This window comes from Homalodisca vitripennis, chromosome 1 (genome assembly GCF_021130785.1).
Source record: "Homalodisca vitripennis isolate AUS2020 chromosome 1, UT_GWSS_2.1, whole genome shotgun sequence".
NCBI lineage: Eukaryota > Metazoa > Arthropoda > Insecta > Hemiptera > Cicadellidae > Homalodisca > Homalodisca vitripennis.
In genome coordinates this window covers 32,065,395-32,092,793 of record NC_060207.1, presented here as the reverse complement: position 1 = coordinate 32,092,793, position 27,399 = coordinate 32,065,395, and the positions used below count along the sequence as shown (strand labels likewise).

At 30.6% G+C, this 27,399-nt stretch overlaps 2 protein-coding genes across 3 annotated transcripts in view; one reads left to right on the top strand and one right to left on the bottom strand.

Annotated features, from left to right (window-relative positions):
- LOC124359405 (zinc finger protein 492-like) overlaps positions 1-12,619 on the top strand; it is a 33,450-nt gene extending 20,831 nt beyond the window's left edge. The window contains exons 1-11 of one of the 2 annotated variants that reach the window (XM_046812125.1): positions 1,848-2,081; positions 3,626-4,603; positions 5,209-5,319; positions 5,486-5,585; positions 5,921-6,138; positions 6,265-6,426; positions 7,154-7,264; positions 7,908-7,977; positions 8,701-8,736; positions 9,123-9,230; positions 12,394-12,619. In XM_046812125.1, coding sequence (XP_046668081.1) covers positions 3,716-4,603; positions 5,209-5,319; positions 5,486-5,585; positions 5,921-6,138; positions 6,265-6,426; positions 7,154-7,264; positions 7,908-7,977; positions 8,701-8,736; positions 9,123-9,230; positions 12,394-12,518 — 1,929 coding nt within the window. In that variant the 5' untranslated portion in view covers positions 1,848-2,081; positions 3,626-3,715 and the 3' untranslated portion in view covers positions 12,519-12,619. Of the gene's footprint in view, positions 1-1,847; positions 2,082-3,625; positions 4,604-5,208; positions 5,320-5,485; positions 5,586-5,920; positions 6,139-6,264; positions 6,427-7,153; positions 7,265-7,907; positions 7,978-8,700; positions 8,737-9,122; positions 9,231-12,393 lie in introns of those variants that run through there. The other variant, XM_046812134.1, reaches the window with a different exon arrangement.
- Positions 12,620-15,929: 3,310 nt separating this feature from the next.
- LOC124359398 (zinc finger protein 782-like) lies at positions 15,930-27,250 on the bottom strand. Its single transcript, XM_046812112.1, has 6 exons — positions 26,970-27,250; positions 24,542-24,741; positions 21,757-21,843; positions 20,822-21,100; positions 18,705-19,062; positions 15,930-18,073 (listed from the first exon to the last, which is right to left on the bottom strand). The coding sequence occupies exons 1-6, from the start codon at positions 27,118-27,120 to the stop codon at positions 17,421-17,423; spliced, it is 1,728 nt and encodes a 575-aa protein (XP_046668068.1). The 5' UTR covers positions 27,121-27,250; the 3' UTR covers positions 15,930-17,420.
- Positions 27,251-27,399: the final 149 nt, after the last annotated feature.

The window sequence follows — 27,399 nt, the reverse complement described above, 5'->3', positions numbered from 1 at the left end:
TATGTAAACATTTACAAATATTCTACATACAGCTGATTGGGATCTTGTTGTTTATGGTATTTATTTGTTAAAATTTTATTTTGGTTATGTCTTTTGTTTTTGGTTTGAGTTCTGTTTATATGTTTTAATTCAGTGTGTTCTGAAGAAGGGTTGTGTCAACTCGAAAATTAAACATGAGCACTGAATTTTTGATTCTGTTTTTGTGTACACTATAAAGTACTTCGAAGAGTATATATATATATATATATATATATATATATATATATATATATATACATATATATATATATATATATATATATATATACATATATATATATATATATATATATATATATATATATATGATAGGAGATAAGGATGAGGGTTCATGAGATGGAACTGTTCTAACTGGTACCACAAATAACTTTCATAACTATTTCCCGGAATTTAATAACAAAGTTGATTGGTGAAGTTCTTTGGATGAAAATTACTATGTGAAACAAGTGTAAAGAAGATGCACCAACTGCAGTAGACTACATCGTTTTAAAGTACATTTTCTAAAAGCACCGAGATAAATAACTAAGAAAATGAAATTGTTAACGTGCACCCATAACAAAGCTTAAAATACGAAAAACTTCTTTAAATTTTATTTGGTTGGTATAATTAGTTTTCAATGTGTACGAATATTTACTAAATAATATATATGATTAAGAAGTGCACGTATTGAGGATTCAGTCACTAAAAACTTCTTAGTTTTATCTACTAAATATTCGTGGTGATTTGTGGTTTGCTATGGTACAAAATGCATTGTACGAACTCGTTTTGAGATGACAGGCTTTCAGAAGCAACAGTTACCATTATTATGAAGTCTGGTTTAGCGTTTTTCTAACTGCCATAAGTTTTTCTAAGATTAGTTTCACACAATCAAAAGCAACAGTTAGAAACGTAAATAATAGTTATATTTCCGTCGTGTCGGCCAACCAGATAAAAAGTTTAAAGACGCCATTTTCAGGAAAATAGCACGTCGTTGGCTAACACTGGTTTAACTTCTTTTAGTCTTAGCAATCCAGCATATTTTATTCAAAAATATTATGGTTATTACGGCCATGAACATTATATATTCCAGGATTAGTGCATTAATTAAAATTCTTTTAGCGGCAAATGCATCTGTGTACGGTTATATACATTCAAAGTTGTAATTTGATATTGGTGACATTAGTTTACAGTTTCATATCAAGAACAAAATATAGCGGTAGCTGGCCTCATTACCCAGTGAATGTTAAACTCAATCTAAATTAATTATTAAAACAAATAATAATGGACTGTACATAACCTCATGGGTCAGAAAATACTTAAATTCCTAAAAAGTTCCGTTACGTAAAACACTGCACAAATAAATGAATGCTTTACTAATTTTTAGTATAGATTAGTCTTGAACGGATAGATTTTATGTTTTTTGCATTTTTACGGTTCAAATTCTCTCATGAAATATACTAGTTTCTACGACTGTATATGATAAAAATTAAATTTTAGGCTATTCAACTATCGGTACTTTATTTCAAATTTTATTACGAATAAGTTGTGATATGTTTTAGGAGAACGCAATCTCAGATTGTTTTACTTTTGTAAACGTTAAGTATCCAATACGTTTCAAGTAGCTAATTTTTAACGCAACGGGATCTTTGTATTCAGTGTTGACATTTATGTCACCACAATCAATAAACTTAAATAATTTAAGAAGCCCAACAGAGGCCACCACCACGAGGAAAGGCTTCAAACGTCACGCGACGAAATTTACGAGGAAGAGATGTGTTCCAGTACGCTGCAATGTTTTCGTCAAGGAACCGTTAAGCCGATGAAACATGTGAACACTTGTCTTCGGTAGTAAGTACAGATGTGCGAGATGTCCCTTCCCCACCCGGCATCGGGCCAGCCTGAGGGCAAAAACTGTGGAGAAGGCGTGCTCGCAGCTACCGCTACCGCCACCGCCACTACAATCTAGAAGCTGTTGTCAGTCAGTTCAGTGGTGGGTGAACTTGTGAGAAGTGCGAATCACCTGGCAGCACCTCCAGATACTTTGGATTATAACGTTAACTCAGGTGAATTACACTTTTATTGTTATTAAAAAAATAAAAGATCTTTTATAATTTAATAAAATAATATCTAAAATTATACAATAAACATACTTGCTTCACGAATTAACATACTAATTTAATAAACAGTTCATTTACCTATTTTTATTAATAATGAATAGTATAAATTAAAAATATATATTTTAATAGTTTTACATTTAATTGTTAGGCTTATTTGGTTTAAACAAAAACACAAATATAGAAAATTCAAAAAAGTTAAAATAAAAGTACGACAATCCTAATATAAACAACTCCTTGTAGGATTGTATTGTTTATAACCTTTATATTTATTAAATACTTTACCAAAATATTTAAGAATTATATTTTATTAGAAATGTTACAGTATTCTCTTGAATAAATGACGTTTTAGAAAAGATTTGGTTCGATTTATATTACCACACAGCTGGTGACAAACATTGTTAATATTTCACTATGTCATCTTTTTGTTAATATAAAATAATTCTGTGTTTAGGAAATTTTACACGTGATAGTTTTTTGTTATATAATATACTTAGAATTTGTGTTAATTCTCATTTAATCCTTTGCTAATAAAGATATGCTATTTTCTAAACTACTACGTTCAAAATACTATATTCTGTTTGTGACAAATAATTGGCGTTTTTTGCACATAAAAATCACTATTTGCATTTTAATGAGAAAAAAAGTAACCTTATATCAATGAACTTAAAAAGAAACACGATCTTTTCAATGCATCCATGTTTCAGATAATAAGAGCAGCAAATGAGTTCGTTTTGATTATAAAAACAACAATGCAGAACACTGCATTGTCAGACTCGCTGATAGGCAATTTCAGCTGAACGTTCGTGTATCCATATTGCGTTTTGACGCCGTAAGTTTGACTAGTAAAACCGTAGTGTTGTAACTGATCGTAAAAAATACGAACACCACCTTTATGATTGGTGATAAAGATTAATCAGCCTAGAAATTGTTTTAATAACTCAGTTTTACAAGTGAAACTTTGTCCATCAATATACATTTAAAACTACTTTTCAAGCCATCAATTCCTATTTCTTTCCACAAAGACGATCAATAAGAAATCAAAAGAAAATATTAGACAAACATTATTGAAGTAGTATACTATTTTAAAACCCCATGATGGATAAAACAAGTCAAAACTCTAAATTTGGACAGTAAAACAAATATTAACAATTTAAAGATTTGTATTTTCAATGTACACCAAGTTTTAACATTTTATAATAAATTAGTTACTGTCATCTGGTTTCAGCATGTCACCATCTTTGCATTAGATAAAAAAATTGTTGATAAAACAACAATATGATGCTACTTTATATTAAATAATATAGTACGATACTATGCATATGAAGATAATTATACAAATAAACAATAATTGTAGGAACTTATCAAGAAAGTGATGTCTTTTTTAAATAATAAAATGCTATTATATTAGTAACTAACAAATATTTCATAGAATTGAATTTGTGAAATGTACTCAGCAAATTATATTCTAAAAGTTAAATTTGTGTTTTTAGGTCAAGAAGTACAAGTTACTATTTCTTGTAACTGAATGGACACTGCCTTTGTATGCATATAAAAGGAAATAATCAAGAATCAATACAAATATGATTTGTGAAACACAATCTTTTACCTCCCAAACCTCTTACTATGTGGACTGTCCTGCAGAAGGCCAAACATTGTACATATACCCTGTCAGGGAACTTGAGGGTAGTAGAGCAGAGACAGTATCGCAAGGGAGGTTCTTGTCGTTCAGCACAGACTCAGACAGTGGCTTCTCCCAGAGTTGCACAACTCCAACGTCCAGCGAGAGTGAGCACTGGGAGCACCTGACAGGGGTCGATACTGATGACGATGTGTTCACGGAGAGAGAGGTCGTCCTGTCATACGACGGCTCTGAGGTGACGGAGACCAACTATAGGGAAGGCTCCCTCACATGGGGATTGGATGAAACAATAGTGGGACCACCTGAGTCCCACCCAGATACTGACATTGACAGCGACTACATAGAAGAGTTCAAACAAGAATTGGAAGATGATACCTCAGAAATTTCATTTGCCAATGAATTATCCTTGTCACTGAATGAACAGGATGTGGGAGAAGAGGTGACAAACATAAACATAAACGAGATTAGTTGTACAGACTCTTTCCTGAAGTGGCTCGATAGTGAACAGGATCAGAGTCCTTGTCCTGACAACAATGAACATCACAACACCACAAGTGAGTCAAATGAATCGATCGAAGACGACGAAGATTCTGTTGATTTACAGTTTCAATTTTCCCAGAAAACATCTGACATCACTAGTTATTACAATGATCACTATTTCAAAACTCAAGATAGTAAGTCTGGGACCATTTTGCCACCCATCCAAACTATGATTCCTGCAGGATCCAAAATGATTCATTCTTTCCCTGGTGACAAATGTGTTCAGAATAGAGATTCGTTCAATACACTCATTCGAACATCTCCAACCAGTCTTCATCTAAACAACTTGGTGAGTTATGGTATTAATTTGGATATATGACTATTTACACTTACCAGTGTAAATAGTTACAATTTTTCTGTATCTTAAGTTAATTTTTCAAAAACACATTGACAATTATGATAAATCTATAGTCAAGAAAACCTAGTAATGCATCTCTTGAATATCATGCCCAACAAATTAAATCAAAAGTAACATATTAATATTTTAATATCTGCGTACACAAAACCTTTTTTTTAATCAGTGTAAAGTTTTTAATTATTATATTATCCTCACTGAAAGAATCTTGGGAAATATTTTTTTAAATACTGTGAATCTTGTGAATAGTTTTTAAATACTAAAAACAAAATACAAGAGAGAGTCAGTTAAGTGCAATGTAAATAATACTGATAATGTTATTTGGTAAGATGCAGAATTTAAACTAATACTCTCACGACTAATGATTTCAGCTTGTTTAATTTCTTTGTTACATAACTCTTTCAGTAACTAGCTGCTACAGATTATTGTTGATTAAAAGTAATTAAATAAGGAAATGTAAAGTTTTAAAATGGCTGAACATGATATACAAGTAGTTTTAATTAATACCATTTATATTACTCATCCAGTACATTTTTCAGGCTGCTGAAAAAAGTGAAAAAAGCGGAGGTTATGGTCATTTAATGCACAAAAGCTTCCACATCAATGAAAATGACAACTCTTCATACTACGGAACTCTTCCAGACAACCAGGTACTGTAAGACTCAGCTTAGACTTGAAATAAAAATTACTCATTTATCACACTTTTTATGAATCAATCATTATGATTATGATTATTGAAATTAATTACCTGTTTATATTTATAAAAATTTAATGAATATAACTGACTAAAACAATAATAATAATACTTTGTTTCAGGTGGTGATAACACAAGCTAAGGGGGAACTTCTGGATGAACTAGCCAGAAAAAATTCAACTCAAGTTCAATTTTCTGCGAAGCCTCAAACAGTTGATACATGTAAGAATGTAAAATTATTGTTGATATTAAACAAAGTAATAACAATGTTCAGTAAAATTAATACAATAATGAAATAATATTTATTGTCAATTTCAAATGTACTCGTATCAACTCTTCAAAGGATTGGTATAAAAAGATTTTGACCAAATAGAGTAATACCGTTTTTTATTCATTTTTATTGTAAAATTAATATAGACCCACTATTACATATACTTAGGATTTTTCTTAAATATTTAATACTTATATAATCTTAAATACTTAATCTTCAGCAGCAGTAGCAAGTTCAAATGTTTCAAAGAGGCTAAAGTACTTGATGACAGCGGGTTTGTTCACAGGTTTGCTGGAGTGCAGATGGGAGGACTGCTGGGCTATATTCCCTGGGCAGGCAGCACTGGTCCGTCATATCGAAAAAACACATGTAGAGTTGCGACGTGCTGACGAGTTTGCGTGCCTGTGGCAGCACTGCCCACGTAGGACCCGGCCATTCAATGCTCGCTACAAACTACTAATCCACATGCGAGTCCACTCAGGCGAGAAGCCTAATAAATGCCCAGTGAGTAACTCAATTTTTCTGTGAATTATTTTTTAAATTTCTTTATTTTGTCAATCATAAAAGTACTTCAATAATAGACTAGTTTTGTACAAAATTAATTTCTTAACTGATGTATAATGTTATCAGTTTCCAGGATGCCTAAAAGCATTTTCTCGTCTAGAAAACCTCAAGATACACCAGAGGTCGCACACGGGTGAACGGCCTTACTCCTGTCAGTTCCCATCCTGTATCAAGGCCTTCAGCAACAGTTCTGACCGTGCTAAGCATCAGAGGACGCATTATGACACAGTCAGTATCATTATCATCATCTAATCTTACAAGTTTATTTGGTTACTTTGACTTAGTTGAGACAACTTTAAATATTTTTAATTAGCCAACATTTACAAAACAAGTTACTTCCTTATTTGTTTAAAGTTTGCTATTGATGATGGAAGGTTTCAAAGGACAATAGGATTTCAGACATTCCACCATTTTAAGTTACAAGAAAGTACAACACCACGTTTTGAGAATTGAAATCTACCAGGATTAAAATGAAGTGGCATCGCTTGGGTTCATTCTCTCTGGTCTGGACTTCATGCAGTTTGTCAGGTATCACTTAATTAATTCAACTTTCCGAGGCACTTCATTGTCAAGTTTTTTAGTATTAGGGTTTTTTAACATGAAGAAGAGGGTAGATTTTAATCCTTGAAACATAGTGTTAAACTTTTTTGTAAAATATAACAATGACATAAGTTACGTTGAAGTTGATATTATTTTATTCTATCTCAAATTTCACTCTTTTTAAAATTATTTGTTTAATTAATTAATTTTGGTTTATTAATCACTCTTTGAATTTTCAGAAAATTAATAAATTAGTGTTTGTTTGTATGATTAAAGTATATACAAACTTTAAAACAATCCATATTTAAAATTTAAAGAGTGATATTTTGCTTTGGACATTTTACGTAATTGAATATGACATTTTTGTAAAATAATTCTATAGTGTATCATACTAATGTATCACTGTTGTTTACAGAAACCCTATGCTTGTCAAGTAGCTGGATGCAGGAAGCGTTATACTGATCCAAGTTCACTACGGAAACACATAAAAAATCACACTGGAACGATTTGTAAAAACAAAAAACTTGTAAGTATACATAAATTTTGGGTTAAAAATCTTTATATTAAAGACTAAATACGGAATACATCATCAAATGAAAAAAATCTTAGTAAAAACTGGCTGTGGACTGTACCTGGTACAATTCAAGTCTTTCCCGTAACAGTTCTAATTTATTCATCATAAATTTGTAGTGTGAGAGCCGATTTAGACTATATACTTTATTTTGAGAGTGTTGTAACTTCTGTTTTTCAAGAAATCAATAGAGTAATTCACCCTAAGAAAGAACTTGATGATTACATTATTTTAGTAGGGGATTGGAATGGGAGATTAACAAAGTTACAAAATATCAAATGATAAATTATTCATCACTCATTTTTTAGATTTACTCATTCAAACCCACAAGTATGTGAATATTTTATTAATCCACATTATACAATATCTTATTACATCTTTAGAACAAAGTATACAGCAACTGCAATGCTACTTATAGCAAGATTATAGCATAACTTTTGACAGTCTGTCATGAAATGTTGTTATGCAAGTTGGAAAATATAGGTGTCAAAGAAAAGGAATTAATATAGTTTAAGAGCAATCTTAGAAATCGAACCCAATCTGTTCAAAATAAAAACAACAAATATTAAACAAACTTAAAAGATAACAATTGTTACAGATTGCAAGTGAGCCAGTTGTTATGATCTCAAAACTTGAACCATCACAGCGAGAACGACTGAATTCTTATGGTAGGTCACTTTTAATAAAACTTAAAGATCATGTGAAAATATATGTGACTGTGACCAACACGGTCATGTGTGTTGTGATTTCTTGCTCAGTACCTAAGCACTTGTAGAGTTTAAAAAGTAGTTTTTATCATTATCTCAGCTTTTGATAAATATCATGATAAGCCATGACAGGCCCACAACAATAATAAACATGATATACAATAAACTAACGAGACTAGAGTACTACTATTACTCTGATGGTGAACATTAGGGAAGATTGATGGTAGTTAGCAGCAATATGGTAACACTGTTTCAAATGTCATCAGAAGTTTTGGTGCAGGTTGCTCTAAATAAAATTGGTGATTAATTAAAAACAGCAAACAAGCTGATAATTTTAAATTTGTATAAAATTTATTAACAAAAATTGGTGCTTAGTCATAGTCATAATACTTTATTTACATATTCGTCAAGAACAGTAATTGCGTCAAGTTACACATAGGTTAAAATATTTTAGTACAAGATGTAAAATAAAATAATTGAAATTAACATACTTAAGAATTTAATCAAACTATTATTCCTTTAAAATTTTTTAATAATTAGGCAAGGACTATTGGACTAGTTCTCGTTTCCACTTACTTTCCTACCTAAATTTTACAGAAATCCTAAAATTATAGCTATTTATAGGTACATGGACATACTGTACTCCCAGATAAATACTAACAGAAATTTAAATTTTTGTTTCAGTATCAGATTGTACAAGTGACTACCTCGAGGATGAATGTAAGTATAAAATTTAAACCCATTATTAATGATAGTATGTGATTATTCATTTTTTTAGTATTTGATAAATGATAGGAGGATAATTTATAAATAACTTGGTTTGGTATTAAATAAAATAAAATGAATTACTTAAATTTGTTACAAAGTTCATGCACCCAAAAAGGTCAAAGATTTGCCCAAAACAGCCTCTACAACTTCCTTTACAGTAATGAGTTTCCACAAAGTTCAAAAATGTTTACTTCCTGTATGTTTTTTTCTCTTTAAAAAGCAGTGTTTTTATTGTATTAAACAATAACAGGCAACTCAGACAAAAGTTGAAGAAAGTGGATTCTATCTGAAAGGTAAAAGAATTTTAAATATTAAAAATTAAAATGTTTGTTTTTCAGATCATCAGAGTGACATCGTAGAAGAGGTGTCTGATACCGAAGTGTCTGATCCAATTCTGGAGTATGTGCCATACGATGCTGTCAGACATCTTGTAGACGAATCTTCAAGTAAGTAACAATATCCATAATTCATTGATCTACAAAGAAGTACAGAAACGTTGTGAAAAAAGTTCATATAAACAGAAATCTGGAAACCTGTTTTGTCAGTGAGCCAAAAGTTTTAGCCACCAAATGAATTTTTATGGATCTCAGCTTTTTCTATAAAATACCACAACATTGAAATCTTTGGGATATTATTAGAGGAGTAAACATAGCAGGTAGTGAAAAAAGACACATACACTTAAATGTTTGTGAATCACTTCACATTAACTGGAATAAAGAAAAACTAATTAATAATGAAGGAGGCTTCTCACTTCCTAAAAACTAACTGCAATCATGTCAAAGTCATATTATCTTAATTTACATTATGCACATAAATACAATAAATAGTGTCGACTACAACTAAGTTACTTTAATAATTAAAATAATGAAGGTTTCATAACAATGTCATTGTATACAATTTTTGGAATGAAGAAAATTCATTTTTAATTAAATATTTTTTTACTTCAGTTTAAACTTCTTGAAAACTTCAATATTTGTTATGATTATTGAAACAGATTTCAGAACTTTTATTCCAGCATAAGAATTTTTGTGTGAAATACTCTAAATTATGTTTAGGTAAAACTAATTCATTCTTAATCTAGTGTTATAAGAATGGGTTTAACAGTTGCTTTTAAAACTAGATTTATAAATCCTAAACATACATAACACATTCTAAGATGCCTAATTTTATATACTGGCTGAAATATTTTCACATTTTTTATTTGCATATTTACATTATATGGTATTAAATATTATTTGTAATAAAAATATTTATTTGGGGGAGTACCCTGATGATGAAACCTTTGGTTTCAAAAGGTTTTGTCCAAAAAGTAAAAAATAACATTGGAAAAATGATGTTTTACTAACTAATAGGTAATGACTTTTCTAATCACTATAAGAGTCTTCAATGTGTGATAGTGTCTACTGTATTTTGACATAGCCTGCTTTTGTGTCAGGTTATGATAAAGACTCTTATTATTAGATTCCTACTTTCTATATTTTCTGTAACTCAAACAGTTTTGGTAATAGCTTACAGCTTATACACTATTATCCGAACTACTTTGGTGGCATAAATAATGTTTTCATCTACATTAATATCACGATGGAAATTTTGGTTATACTGGATACTTCTACTTGAATGATGTATTTCGAATATGATTCTGAAATATGAGTAATCTTTTAGACGTTCTTAAACAGTGATCATGCCTTCACATACACTGCAAATAAACACCATATTGGCCTATTCTTGAAATAAAAATAACTATAAAATTACTGCTTTAACTCCACTAACCAATTTAATTGATTATTAAATTTACAACATTTGGTTCAGAATTATATTTTCTACAGGTTTTATCTAAAAAATGTATTTATTTACTAATAAACAAAATATTCATAAGCCAAGAGTAAAAATGTGTTGTATTCAGCCTTTTTTTATTTTTGTAATGTTTTTGATCCTAAGGGTTTTTACAGTTCTAAGACTTATTTTATTTGATCCCTAATAAAGCAATTCCAGTCCAGACTATATATAAACTGTTTTCTTTATTTTCTAATGAAAAATAAACTCACAAAGTTTCTAGATATCTTTGTAGGTCATCTTGGAATAGGCTAGAGTTCAAAGCTAATTCACTAGAAAAAGGTTTCTAAGTTGTTGTTTTTGAAAGTATAGTAATATTAAGATTAAATGTTGGCACACTAAAAGGCTATAACATTAAAAAACAAAATGTTATTGTAAAGAAGTGTGCCATTTTATTTATTTATTGTAATTAATATAACAATTTATTCATGTTAAGTGCCAACAAAATATATATTTAATTGTCCATAATTATTGAAAAGTCTAATAAATATTTCCATGGATAACTTTGGTTTATTTTTAATGTTTCAACTGTCAAAGATAAATATGTTTTACGTCCTGTTGAGTTTATTGTTTATCTCCTAGTATTGCTTCATACTCAAACTAAGAGTTTATTCATTGTAATCCAAGCAAGTTTAAATAATTAAATTAGGACATGTTTACACTTTAATGCCGTATATTAGTTCCAGTGTACCGGGTGTCTCAGAAGAACCCTACCCCTCCCCCTTATCAACTTTTTATGAATAGAGATGGAATTATTTACTGTGGGGGATGTTTACACTTTAATGCTGTATATTAGTTCCAGTGTACCGGGTGTCTCAGAAGAACCCTACCCCTCCCCCTTATCAACTTTTTATGAATAGAGATGGAATTATTTACTGTGGGGGATGTTTACACTTTAATGCTGTATATTAGTTCCAGTGTACCGGGTGTCTCAGAAGAACCCTACCCCTCCCCCTTATCAACTTTTTATGAATAGAGATGGAATTATTTACTGTGGGGGATGTTTACATGACCAACTGAGAAGTTTTTATATGTATGAAAATTTTTGACTCCCTCCCCAAAACGGAGTATTCTGGGGGTAAGTCAAAATATTTAAATAGGAACCCCTAGCAAGTGACACATTCAGTCCACTTTGAATGTGTCAAAGTGGACTAAATGTGTTTCACATACTAACTGGTACCAATAAGAGATAACATGGCAAGACCAGCTATTGCTATTCCCAAGACTTCCAAATTAGCTTCGGTCAGAGAAAACAAAACCTAATAAATGCTATGTTAATCATGGTTGTTGTTGTTTATTGATTCTTGTAATAACTTGCTTTATGATTTCGTGTCATAAGTTCTCAAAATAACTAGTGAGTGATTGTTTTTATCTGTGAGTGTTTTATCTGCCTTACAATAACTTTAAATGTAACTTAAACTGTGTGTGTTTTATAAAACAATCTAAATTTTAATTGGTCACCAAATTTGATAGAGTAACATTAGAGACCTCTAGTTTTTTTTTATATTCTTTTTATGTGATACACATTCAGTATACTTTGATACATCCAAAGTGGACTGAATGTGTCACTTGCTACGGGTTCCTATTTAAACATCATGACCTCTAAAGTACCACATCGGAGGGGGGGGAGGGTGAGTAAAAAATCGCGCAGAGTAAATCACTCCATTTCTCATAAGAAAGTTAATAGAAGAAAGGAGGAGGGTACTTTTAAGACACGTGGTATTTGTTTCTGTTGCATTGAATTATAAAGTTTTAATTTATTTTCTCTGTCCACAGAATTTGTTGGGTTGACTGATGAACTGAGTATCGACATAGAAAACCAGTTCATGGACGATGTTCAACTTGAAAATTCTAACTTCTTGTCTTTTTCTGATGACGATGTATTGTCTTTTATTAACTAGACACTTTCATCCATTCTTTTATTATTGATCTCTTTATGAAAAAAATGTGATGTAGTGTTTTTAGAATCTTAATAACAAAAATTATATGTTGTTTGTTAGAATTATTTATACATTATTTGTAATAGAATTTATATTTAAACAAATTAAGTTAATGATAAGTAGTATAAATTTATTTAATAAATTATAAACTTAAAATATAAAGTATTAATGTAAAATATCTTGTAGTAAATTTGCTCATGCGTTTAACTCTAAAGAAGTTAAATCATATAAAAGGAAGGGACCAAAGTGCAACATATTGTGTTCACAGTGTAATTAAATACTAAAATAAGCCATTTAAAGGAGAATTATTATGTATATTTCAAGTATACTATAAGATGAAATTTTATTAAATATTAAAATCACTACACTATAGACAAGAAAACACACCATTTGAAGAAAACAGTCATTTGATACAGTAAATACATAAAAATAATAAAAAGCTAATTTTGTCATGTTTTCAAAATTATTTGCAAGATATTTTATCCCTGATTAATATTCTCAAGGAGTGAGATTATTGTGCTCCTCTCTGTAGCAATTCTCTACTTGCCATAACTAAAGTAATAAGCACATTCTTGTCATGTTGAATAATAAAGTACCTCTGTAATCAATAATTGTCAATGCATTTTATATATCAAACTATTACTTAAAAAAAGTGAAGCACGAGTACTAAACGATGTAAGTTTAATATTATTTAGAATAATTCATAATCTACGCACATTAAATTTGTCATACATATATTCTAGATAATGTATAAGTTTAAGATTTAACCAAAAAAGTCAATAACTGTATTGTCCAAAATAAGTATTTCATATTCAATTCAAAGTCTGAAGTTTTTCAGACAACACAGCCATCACCTCATCCCACATGTACATAATGAAAGTAGATAAACATTAATCACAACTTTTACAAGTAATATTGGAATATAACACTTAAATCTGATATTTTTATAATAGATCTATGAATTAAAAGTGTACTATTAATACTAAAGACATTACATTATTTACTATAGTTCGATAAACTGGATATTTAGAAGTACATTTGACAATATGTTGAGATGTGAGTAAAAACATGATCAAAAGAATCATAGTAAAATAGACTTCAACTGTCACTTAGTCAAAGACTTCATATTTTAACTGAAATAAGTATTATTTGGTTTGTATTAAATTAAATACTAGTGTTATTGAGTTATTGTCAAACTTAATATGTAATATCCATAATTTAATATTTAATGTTAAACTGTCTTTCAAATTAAATTCCAATGATAATATTGTAAAGAGATAATTAAAAGAGCATTTTGTTATTACAAGTTTGTTAGTAAACTATTAGAAGTTAAGTAAAGGTTATAGTGACTATTGCAAATACTCACAAAGAAAAGACAATTATTTGTCAAATAGTACAATATTTACTGAAGTTTTATTTGTAAATAATGCTATTTCTACCTTCTTTAGATAATTTTTATACATAGTAAAATATTTTTGTAAAATGTTGGCCAAATTAAAATATTTTAAATACTATATATGTAATATTTCTTTTTCACTTCTTGTTTATCCAATTATTTAAAAATTACATGATGAGATAAAAGCCAGTTAGAGATATACTGGTTCATTTGAGACACTTTGTTATCTGCTAGCAGCCTACTTAAGAAAGTGCATGAAGTGAGTTACCAAACATTAATATGTAGATACTTTCTCTAATCTTATATCAAAGACAATAAGCTCCTGTAATACTTCAGAGTCAGATTTTAACTGTAATGAAATTTCTAAACTTAACAAATGCAAGTTACATACAGACAGACTGCTCTTTTGCCTTTTGATCCCAAAATCAATTGAGTTAATTTACTTTGCATAATTAAGTATATTATGCCTTCTTGAACAAAAAAGAACTATGTACCTAGTTTCACGTCACTGGGAGCTTTCTATAAAAAATTATCACATAAATGGACAGGCATGCGTACGAACTGCTCTTTGATTGTTCGATCCCAAAATGAATAGACTTCTTTCTTGGACTAATATGATTCAATGTACCAAGTTTCAATTCTCTAGGACCTTTCTATTGAAAGTTATCACACAGACAAATGGATAATGAGAAGATTCTAAGGACCTCCTTAATAATTTATTTTTAACGCTTTTAAACTATTTTACTGTGCATGGTAGAAAACTAAAAAAATTGTAAATAAAGGAGTGAAGTCCAAATATACCTTGGTTCAGAAGAGAATCTTGAGTGTCACCTCTTAAGTCCATTTATAGTTTTGTTTTTACAATTATTTCAGAACCATTGTACTTGTTGTTTTACTTCAACTATCTGCTCTCTCCCTATAAAATAGCTTTGAAACCACAATAGTGCACTTCTCTCAAATACCAGGGGGTTCTATTTTTAAAATTATCAAAGAGTGGTCCAAAGAGTCAAAGGATTTGCTCAAGACTTGCTTGGCTTGAAGTTAAACAAGACATTTATAAGTTTTTCTTCTTAAAGGTTGGTTGTCAATTATTTGTTTAATTAGATCAATGAGTACATTTTCTCTTGATATATGATTAATAATGTATGTATTGTTGATCAATAATATTAGTCCTCATTATTAATTAACTCAAATTATTTGGAGGCAAAGAAACATGTAACGAAAATTTTGGTTGTTAGGATTTTTATTAATTAATAGTGCAACTTTCCCTCAAAGTAATTTTAGTTTCTCATTATTGCTTTAATAATAAAGTTTGACATTGTCATAATTTAAATGTTTTTGTAATAATAACCACTGAGTGTTTTCTGCACTAGAAGATGATTAAATGAATAAGTTACATAATTTTGTTTTAATTGATATACATATACTTGCAATCATATTTGATAGCTACTTACATGAAAGATGTTGGCTAGAGCACAGCATTTAATGGTTTTGAAATCAGAAATAGTTGAAATATCAACATGTAGATGTCTAATGTCAAGTAGGTTGCTATAATTATACTACTTATATGATTCAAAGTTGCACTGAATATAAGGATGCGGACTAAAAAAAGTGAAATTGCTATTGTTGTACATACATTTTACAATCACAAATTTCATATAAATAAAACAAAAAATATTTTACTTTGAATCCAAGAATTTGTATGCTGCTATAAGTTGTACATTTTTGTGTAGGTAAATTTATAAATTTCTTAAAACTTAAATGTCATACATAGATGTACCACACATTTGTGCACAGAAGGATGAAACTTACCCAAGTGTGTGAAATTAACACATTTGGTTCAAGGCTGATTTTCCTGCACGTCCAATACTATATTCTGTGCCATTCGGGAGCCACAATGAATTGAATTTATTAACCAGGTACTTAACTAGTATATGTGACTTTTCACTAGGACAAATAAAATATTTTGCACAGGATAACTATACAAATTTATTTAATTAATGTGCAATCATACAATAGATCATAACAATTAAAAGCTACAAAAAAATAAAGCTCGGAACACATGTAAATTTAATTAACAGGAACTGAAAGAACCGGTTTTCCCTACAATAACTTCTAATACTACAGTCAGTGGCATAAATACAATTTTTGTCTGGGAGAAGAATAGAAATAACTAATAATGGACACATAACTTTTCATCAAAATCAGTGGCCGCAAGGCCCAAAACATACTTTGGACCTAGTTTAGCACGTTTTTATCAGTAATTTTGATTTTGAACTCTACCAACTTTTTCCCGCATTTTATTAGACAATACCCTCATACAGGGCAGTCATCCATGAACTCAAACAGAATAAGAATTAAAAAGAGGGATTACCCTCCTCTTTCAAGTGTATGTATTGGTACGATAATACACTATAGTAAAATTATTAGTCTTAGTGAAGTGGTTTTATAATAGTGAATATTTTTACTAAATAGTCTTAAAGATAGAATGGACAATAAAGATAGGATTATCTGCAGAATTTGCTTTGAAATTGACTATCACTGTGGTTGCATCATTCGATTATTACTGTTTGACGCAAAACTAGCTTAATGTCTTGGACTTCCAGTTGAATAGATAAATCCCTCAGGATTTGCCAGGTTATGGAGGAGTTGAGGATATTCAAGATAAATAAATTGCACCTAATGGGAGTTCATGCAGGATATATGCTTTTGGAAACTACAACGTACAGGAGAGGGTAAAAATCTGTAATGCACTTTACAAAATTTCTTGGGGAAATATGACAAGAGAATGCCTGGGAGGTTATTTGAAGTTGAGTAGTATGAAAACGGTTTATATAAATTGAAATACTTGAGTATTTAAGTTTCAATATTTAGTTTTGCTCTGGGGGGATTAATTACTTTAAGTTCATACCACTGACTATACTAATTTATAAGAGTATTTAAAAAAATTTAAATATACAATAAATTACATTATATAATAATAACTTATATGAATTGCATTACTTAACAAATTTCTTGGTTAGGTAATATAATTCATTTTTAATTTCTAAACTTTGACTACGGCTATTGACAGGAAACATTGTTAATGTCATTGTCAATAAAAATTTTAGTCTAAAGGCTTTTTATTTAGTACTGATATGTTTAAATATTCTAAATAGGTATAAAAATATATTGTATGAAAAACTGTCATAATTATTACTGAGCTCTGCTTTACATTAGGTTTACTAGGTTTGTAATTATGTGTTAGGTTAGTTATTTACCTGAAGAAGAGATCAGATTGCAAATCTTGAAACATAGTGTTACTGATTTTGTTGTATCACTGAACGATGGCAAATGTCCGGAAAAATCCTGTTTCCTTCATTAGGTTTACTTCAAACTCAAGTGAATTTAATTACGTTACACCATATGAAGACTGATTTGAATGAAGTGATATACAAATAGAAAATAGGAACAATTATCAATAATTATCAGCAAATAAACTGTGACTCCATCCTTTGGTTGAAAGCAGTAGGATTTTTGGCCACAAAGACAGGCATCAGATTGTCTGGGTGTTGGCTCTTGATGTGGTTGGCACACTGAGTGGACTGACGGAAACTCTTGCCGCAGACTTGACAGAGGTACGGCAGCTCACCAGTGTGGATGCGGCGGTGTCTGACCACATCTCCCCTCTTGGTGAATGCTCGTCCACATACATCGCAGCTGTATGGCCGCTCACCTGTATGTGAACGTCGATGAACTCCGAGGTGACCACTACGTGAGAACCCCTCCCCACACATCTCACATACATAAGGCCGCTCGCCTGTATGTTTCCTTATGTGTTTCATAAGATCACCCCTACCATAGAAACCCAGAGAACACTCAGCGCACTGAAAGGGGCGAACATCACTGTGCGTCTTTGTGTGCTGCTTCAGTGTCGCTTTTTGAGAGAATGATTTTCCGCACTTGTGACAACAATATGGCTTTAGTCCTGTATGCAGATTTATGTGGTCCTGAAGGAGGCAGTTGAAAGCAAATCGTTTGCCACATGTGTCGCAAATAAAGTTTTTCTCTTGAGTTTTAAGGTTTTTCCTTAGTCCAACAACTTCCATCCTGTGGATAAGTGTAATATGTATTTTCAGACCTGCAAAAAGAAAAGTTACAGAATAAAAATCTAAATTAGACACAAAGCCTAGTATTTACAAAATGTTCGATATTTATTGAAAATCATTAAATATGACTATGGCAAAAACCTGCAACACAGGAGCACAAATAAATTTGATGGTGGTTGTAGCTTTGAGATAATTTCCAATTTGTTTGATTAATTCTGCACTTCATCACCCACTGCTAATATTAGAATCTTGTTGAGTTCTAAAGCCATATCGAAATTTGAGATTGTTTTAAATTGTAAAAGTCAACATAATTTGCTTACATTCTAATTCAAACAATCAAGTAATTTCAACTGGAATAAAATTAAACTTGTATACATTAAATGCTTTAATGCCACATTGATCTCATAAAAAGACAACTTGTACTAAAATAGTGATTTGAGTGATAATGAATAAGAGTTTATTCAAATATGATAAGTCAAACCAAATTCAATTAATTATTTCTTCATCATTGCTCTGGCTAAAAAAATACAAAATAATGAAATGTCATCTCTTTACTGAATTGACAAGAGAAACATTGCTAAATGTTATTTATTGTAACTTTCTTCCAAAACCACTACACTTTGGTAATGTATCTACAGTATTTCTAAGAGTACAGTCACTTACTATTTTCATCCTGAAAAGATTTGCCGCATTCTTTACAGACTTTGTCTGATCCTTCTTCTTCTTTACAGTTCTTTATGTGAGATTTGACATGCACAAGAAAGCTGTGGTAATCTGGTAATCGCTTACTGCATATTTCACAACAAAAAAGTCCATCTTCCTGTCTGTGGCTGTCATTCCTATGTTTTACAACTTCCCGTTGAAAATCGAACTTCATACCACACAATTCACAACTAAATTGCATCTTTTGTTTATGCTTATTCAACTTGTGTAATCGAAGGCTTCCTCTAGATGACAATTTTTTACCACATATATCACAGTCTTGAGGGTGATTTTTTCTTTTCTTTTTCAACACATTCTCCTGAAATAAACAATTAAATAATTTAAACAAATCTTCTATTTATTTGTATCCTAGACCAAACAAATTTTCAGATAAACAATGTCACAATTCAAATTTTAATATCAAATTAAAAATAATAAACGTGTTTCAAGGACCAAAATGAAAATGTGAAACTAAATTAAAAGGATCTAAATTATGAAAAACTGTGGAGTTCCCACTTATGCCTATAATACAGCTAACCCAAATACTAGAGCGTAAAGTAAACAAACTATTCTTGGAGCCCTGAGCTTATAACATTTATACAAAATGGAGTTCTCAAACACAATGTGAGTACAATATGAAAAACCAATTAAACAGTCCTCATTCATATACCATTTTCTCTTTTTTTTAACTTAACAAGAACATATTAAAAATATACAGACAATTGCAATTTGTTTAGTATTCTAGTGTATTAATAACCAAGTAACTTATGAGGTCTGTCTAACAAATATGCACACTAATCTCACTCGACAGCTGTAACTAGATGTACAAAGCCACCTATTGGCTCATTTGTGTCCTGATAAATAGTGACTCTGTAGTACTCTCCACACTGTTGAGACAAATACACTGTTATGGTTGTATTACTTTCATTGTGCTTGTTTTTTTGTTCAATGTGAAAGAAATTAATGGAATTTCTAAACAATGAGTCAACAGTAAAATTTTTGGGAAACCTTAGGAAACTTCCAATAAATTATCAATATGCTTGAGGCACTAATAAAACTTTGTTTTAAAGTGTATTGTGTGTTTCAATGATGGCTGAGAAGATTTCAGGGGTAATACAAGATCGGAGTGATCTTCCATTTCCTATGATGTTATAGACCCTTACCTTTCAGATCGCTGAATAACACTGCCAATAGTACTGCAGGTGAAGTTAATTTATGAATACCCTTTGTCACACATTTCTGAATCAAACTCTGGGATTAAAAATGTTTGCGTACAAGTCACTGACATCAGAACAAAAGTTGACAAGGACTTAATAAAACAATCTGATCAAAATTATGGTAGTTTCCATGAAAGGTTTGTCACTGGGTTTTTGTGCTTTAGGAATTTGAGCTCAAACCAAAATAACAAAGCAAAGAATGGAAAGGGAAAAATAATCTGCATACAAGACAAATAAGGGAAAGCAAATTAAGGTCATGCTGTTGATTTCTTTAACACACAAGGTGTTTTCCAGAATTAATTTTTCCTGATACACAAACAGTGAATGCTATCCATGTGTAGATATTCTCAGACGCTTGAGACATAGTTTCCATCTTGTGCAACTAGATTTGATTCAAGACAATACATGGAGTTACCATTATGACACCACAACTGCACATTCAGAAGTTGATTGATAAGATTGATAAAAATGTTTAACAAAATATCCATCTCTACACTCAACCACCTAAAAGGAATGTGCAAGCAAAATTATTTACAACTAATCAATACAACATTCATTGGATAGACAACTTATTGGAGAAGTATCATTAATTAAGAGGAGCATGTAAACTAGAGGGAGTCTGGAAGAAATAAATTATTATAGACTACTTTTACAAATTTAATGTAGGGCTAATGGATGATTTATTCATTATTTAAACAGAAAATACTCACTGATACAAATTTAAAAAAACCTAAGTTGGAAAAAGTGGAGGCAAGACCATCAGAATAGAAACTCAACTAACTATATTGATATATAGTTACTATATACTATTAATACAACATGTATTAAACAAATTATATAATAAAATTTATATAGTTTTACCTCAGACTTTCTGTTGTCAGGCTCAGAACTTGAATCATCAATACAAGAGTCCTGGCCCCAGTCATCATTCTCACTGTCCTCTTCTTCTGATACACTGAGTTCTTCTCTTTGGTCATCAGGCGGAACAGGTGCAAGGGGTACTTCTACAGGTGGAGGAGACTTCTCTGAAGCAATCTGTTCCACATCTACTTCTGTCACTGCATCGACTTTAAGTGGCAGCTCAGTCAAAGTAATTTTAGACACCTCCACATCTTCAGGTAACTCTTGTTTGACCTCTACCTAATTGCCACAAACTTTGTGATGGTAAACTAATCAGTTAAAGACAAGACCTTGTCTTGATGTATAAAAAATGTAATATACCATTTATTTGATCTTATATTTACAATAAAAAATATGGCTCCTTTTCGTACTTATGCTTTATATTGACCACACAATGTACTGTTTGATTGTTTTCTGTTAAAAATAACTAAAACTTACATAATCATAACTGATTAGCATTGTATGTACCTACTATACCCATATCTTAACTTGCCATACCACAATCTTAACCCAAGGAGTATCTATAGTAAATTTTTTAATGAGCACAGTTTTTATTGCAGCCAGTATTACTGGCTTGCTTTTTCTAAAATTCTTAGTTAAACTTTACATGTACTGAAAGTATTATACTTTTTTTCTTGTAAACAGCCAAAGAATAAAACTGCACAAAATTACAAGTGATAAAAATTATTTTACTTTTAAATTTAAATTTAATTTAATGTTTAAGTTAAATTTTCAAAAATTAGTATGTACAAATATTTTGCAACATATGAGTACAAGTATTTATATGTTATTGAAATATCAATAACAAAGATAGTTTTCTAAAAACTTTTACACTATATACACTGTAGAAAATCCTCAAAGGGAACCTTTGCTGATAAATAAAACTTAATACTTACCCACTGAAAACTATCGAAACTGTCTGGACCAAGTGGGTCGGTAACCGGAGAGTTGCATAGCAAATCTCTCCGTTCTTCCAATTCCATCTAGAACATACAACACATGTGTATCCTCTATTGCATCCATTCTACAATACTGGAAGACATACCAAGCTGCAGGATAGCAACATGATTGTTTTATATTGAGATTGGCAACAACAAAAAGGTATACAGATTAGTGTAGGTGATTTTCATATGGAGTACTCGTATAGCCAAATCTTACACATGTTATTATTTTTTTAATTATTTAAACATTAAAATTACAATGTAATTATATAACCATTAAAACACTATGATACTATACTAACATATAAAAATAATCATATTAAAATGATTCACAAAAAATATAAAAACTAAAATGTATTAGTCTGTACAAAAACAACAACAAAAACAAACAAAAGAGAGTCAAAATAAAAACATAAGAAAGAGAACTTGATGAAAATTACAGCAGGGACTGAAAAAGAACTAAGTACAATAGATAAGTGACAGGCTAGCACAGTCATACAGAACAAGAGTTTGGGGTTAAATCTATCCTGGGCTGTGTAACACATAAGACATAAATAGGTATATGTATGTTGGAGATGGAGCTTGTATTGGCTACTTGTTAACTTATTTACATTCAAACACATAAACTAATATTTAAAACTTTTATTTTTGTAACGCCTTTCGATAGCAAGGCTATCTTCGTCAGACACATCACAAAAATTAAAATAGCCTGACAACGTGTCTGACGAAGATAGCCTTGCTATCGAAAGGCCTCACAAAAATAAAAGTTTTAAATATTGGTTTATGTGTTTGAATGTAAATAAGGTATATATATACTCATACAAACAAATTATTAATAGTTGCAAAGAAATGTGTTGTATTAATTCAATGTAATGGTTATACAAAGTCTGTCATTTGTCTGTTAGGGTTGGAAATTTCAGTTCTGATTCAAAGTTAATCAACAGTTAGTTAAAACTACTCCCCTTAGGTCTTTATGTTATTAAAACTTTTTAACTTTCGATCTATTAACATTTCATTTTGCTAAAAAGGGTCAGTGAAAAGTTAATTCAATGTGCAATATTTCTCTTTTTTTATATTCTTTCACGAATCTTGGATTTAAACAGCTGAGAAACAAGTTAAATATTAACACCTAGTTTCCTAGGTTACTTAGACGAAGTGGTCATATTGTTTTGCAACCAAAATAATAAGCATGTTTTGATTACCAAAAACTTTAATTTTTTGTTTTAGAGATCTTAAGAACTGATCATCAGTATAGATCAAAAAAGATTGTATTAATGCTTCAACCAATTAGGCTTGTCCTACACTGGTAGCAATTATAAGTAGTTTAGTGCTCATGCGTACTCAAGAGACAAGAAGCGGCTACAAGATGAGCAGCTATAAGCGTAGGGCTCGTACATTGCAAGCAATTTTGCACTGCCAGTGAACGTATGCTATTGGTTACAGGCAAACTTAGTTTTGTTATGTTGTAAAAACAGTGTTATAAGTAAATATGGATTTAGAGGAATTATACATGTTGAACAGTACTTATCTTATGAGACGTTGTATGGCAGTTGGTAGAAAAAGGTCCTGTTGGGTGAACCCAATTTATCAAAGGAGGAAGACGATGGGCGAGTACAACAATTTGCATATGAAATTGGAAAATGAACCCGACTGACACCGCTGTTCGAAGTGGGTTGCATTGGCGATGAATGAAAAAGGTGTGATTGTAAACATTGTATGTCTGTATGTGTATTATAGTATGAATGAATGAAATTTTAGGATATTATTATTAATTGACGTTTGCCATACGATGTATTATTGTCTCAGCAATAAAACAGATTTGATTTGATGTGTAGTGCGAGCGTGAGTGCAAAACCACTTGAAATCACTCCCAATGTATGACCAGCCTGAATTTGCTTACGAATAGTTACATGAAAACATTATATGCTGACAATTATGTATTTATTAGATGATCACTATAATGATGACACAGCACTATTATAACATAATAGCTACTATTTACACTACAGAACACCTTCTTTTGATTTAATGGCAATACAGTGGTGATTTTCTCAAACCATATGTTATTAAATATAGAAAAAAACTAAATATATTATCTTTAGCTTAAGAAAGGAAGTGTGTTTTAATGAGCCAATAATGTAGAAATGTTTATGAAAGAATCCTCATGCAATGTAACTTGTAAGGAAGTATGCAAAACAAAACATAATATGACATATAATTAGGATTAATATTGGACCAAGGTGTAAATTTGAAATTTCATATTGCAGACTTAAAGACCAAATTAAACGATTCAATAAGATATTTTTTATTTTAACAAGACATGTATAGTGAGAATTTAGAATGTTATATACTTCTCATTATTGAATAGAATATGAATTAGTATTTTGGGCAGGTACTACTTGTAACACAAATATTAATATAATATCAATTCAAAAAATACATTTCATAAGGTAAAAACAAAAACTTCAAAAAGAGAACCTTCAGTGCCCTTATTTAAAAATTTTACATCTGAAAAATCTCAAGAGAATTTCAAATGATTCACAGTTTAAATTACTTCACTGAAACATACATTATGGTACCAAATGATATTCTCATTATAGGACTTATAGTTCCTTATAGAACTTGTAATAGAGGAAAACTTCTCCAAAAGTAATATCAATACATGTCTACAAAGATAGTCTGAAGACTGGTTTAAAAAGAGTCTACAATTATATGAAACAATAAAATGGACTAAACTTACAAACAGTGAAAATCCAGTTGAGTTTGTTGTTGTTGACTTCACTGTTAAACTTGAATCACTTGTCTTCTTGGATTGGTCAGGAACATCTTCCTGGTCTAGAGAGCTCAATAAAATGTCTGATTCAGTAGCATCTATGGCATTATCAATATTTGGCTTCTTTCTCTTTTTTAACCTTACTTTCTTTTTTTTAGTTTTTTCATCTGTAATAAGAATGATGGGGCTTAACAAATAACAGGATAAATAAATCATGTTCACATTATTAGCCTATATCAAGAATTTCATGTTTTATTATTATGTTATGATGTTTCAGAATAAAGTGTAGATTTTTCATGTGGTGGTAGATTTTTCCATGCACAATTTCTGATAGGAACAATGGATCACATATGAATAATAGCACCACTTGAGAGAAACAAGTACTTTGAAGCAGTGCAATTCAAGCAAGTCATTCATGATACACAATAATTTTAAAATCTATTATATTCATGGTAATTTCTTTTCACAAGAGTCTGTGCTTAGTACTGTACTCATGTAAAATGAAACTCATGTGAAAATATTAATGATATATGATTGTCATGGTTGGTTGCTTATTAAACTACAACCCATTATTTGGTTACAAATGTAGTTTACACACATGATGTTTTTCAGGAGGATAATTTTGTAGTGAATAAAAAACAATAATATTGCAAACACTGGATTTTATTTTTACGTTTGTGGTGTTTTGTTTAGATGTTCCTTTGAACAGGCACTGGTTCTTTTGCACATTTTACCAGCATCTTAAATTGGCATTGGCTCTTCTTGTACATTTGTCTGTAAAAACGTTCTTTGGCACTGAAAGGATAAAATTAATGTATATAATATTACTTATTTTAGGGTAGAGTATGATAAGAGGATTCGGTTTTTTATATCAATTAGTACAATCAACGATACTTAAAATTCATTTATCGACATCATATCAATATATCTATAGCCATAATTACAATCATATTTTAAATTAAAATAACTAATACAACGCACATAGTGATAATCGTATGAATAATAAATGAGCTCTAACGATCAAACAAACGCTTAGAACTGGAAATAGGAAAAACTAGTAAATAATAATGAAATATGATAACAACATAACAAAATATGGTACTTTGGGATTATACCGACCACACCAGTATGAAGAACACAAAAATAGAAATTTATAGAAACAAAACATGATAGAACGAAAAAAAACAACTCTTCAATTACAAAATTACAAACTTACAAGCATTTCCAGGTATTGTGATCGGTATTGTTGTCGCTGTTATCTTATCTTTCTCGAGAATCCTGATTACGGCAGGCCGCGCGGCATCACGTGATTTGCACGGTACATCATTGCCTTTCCATTACAATTCAATTTATATTTCTGATTAGCCCCTCTAGAATTTGATATTTTACTGATAGGTACTATCTCGAGGGATGTTTTTCTTTCGTCGACATCAGCGCGGGGCAGCACCGAAGGTGCTGCCGAAGCCCGCGCTGATGGCCGGAGGCACTCGCATTTTGGGTGGCGGAATGTGATCAAGAATAAAAACAAGTTTTGAGTGTTTTTTTAATAAAAAGTTTAGTTTGGTAAATGTTTGTTTTTGTTGAATTTTTGTGTTTGGAGAAATGTAGAGGTAAAACACGGAAGTACAACAAAGCGATGCACCAGCTGAACGGGCGGCGAGACTCTGCAATCACGTTATCTACTAGACGCTCGACTTTGACCTCTGTCTGAGGATGGGGAGGTGTTTGCGATAAGACAATTCCTGTTTTATATTGACGAAATATTGTTCTACGCTAATCTAGTAATCAGTAGAAACGAAATGTGAAATAACGATTCATGTCTGGGTGTGGTCGGTATAATCCCAAAGTACCCAAAATATTTATAGCAGGAAAAACGTAATATGCATAATTATTTATATATTTACTCCTGTGTAGCAATGATTAACCGTTTTCGGGAAGTTGCTGAAGCATATTCTCTAGAAAACCATATTTCTCTTCTGCACAAATAATCACAAAGATAATATGCTACTTTTAAAACTTCGATTTATGGTCCTCCACGAGCTGTCTGTTGTTATCTATAAAATAAAATACACTTATCATATGAACAAGTGTTTATAGTTGATACAAGTTAGTTATGGTTCATAAATCAGTATCGGTTTGTTATATCGAACGTTATAATTGAGTAATATTGTTGGTCAATATCAATATAAAAAACCGGTCCGCTTATGGTACCCTACCCTTAATTTATAATATTATAAAATATAATAAATAAATATTCCTTATTTTATACTGTAATTACTAATTCCTAATATGTTGGGTCTATAATATGGTCTACGCTTAACTACTATAACTGACTTGCTCAACTATTATAACTGACTTCGTCCACGCATTATTTTTTTTCTTTTTCTTAATTTACCTTTAACAACAGCATCATCAACAGCACTACTAACATCTATAACTTCCATTATCACAGCTAGCTTTTCAAGGTTAATTACAGACTGTTCTTTAGCTCTACGTGGTAAAGTATCACGTTTACAATATTCTTCGTCACCTTTACGTTTTACCATTTTTTTACTGAATAAATGATTTAAGATAAATTACAATAATTAACAATATAGTAAACAAACAGATGACAATACACATTCAAATCACATATAAACTTCAGACAACATAACCTTATTTGTTTGTAGTAGAATGTTTTGTTTTCTTTCTTGTTTGTAAATACAGGATTGCCGCAGAAAGAAATGTAATTTCCAACTTGCTTTGTACTTTTCTAAAAATTCCCTAAGTCTGATTATATCTCAAGAAAGGTTCATAAATGTTCATAATTTACATTTAGAAAATCT

Excerpts from the sequence above, each read along its gene's own strand:
- LOC124359398 (XM_046812112.1), bottom strand. The coding sequence starts at position 27,120 with ATGGTAAAACGTAAAGGTGACGAAGAATATTGTAAACGTGATACTTTA. Across the intron at positions 21,101-21,756 it reads GTTTCGATAGTTTTCAGTGG|GTAGAGGTCAAACAAGAGTT; the intron begins GTAAGTATTAAG and ends TGTGGCAATTAG. Across the intron at positions 18,074-18,704 it reads ATCTTTTCAGGATGAAAATA|GTCTGAAAATACATATTACA; the intron begins GTAAGTGACTGT and ends TTCTTTTTGCAG.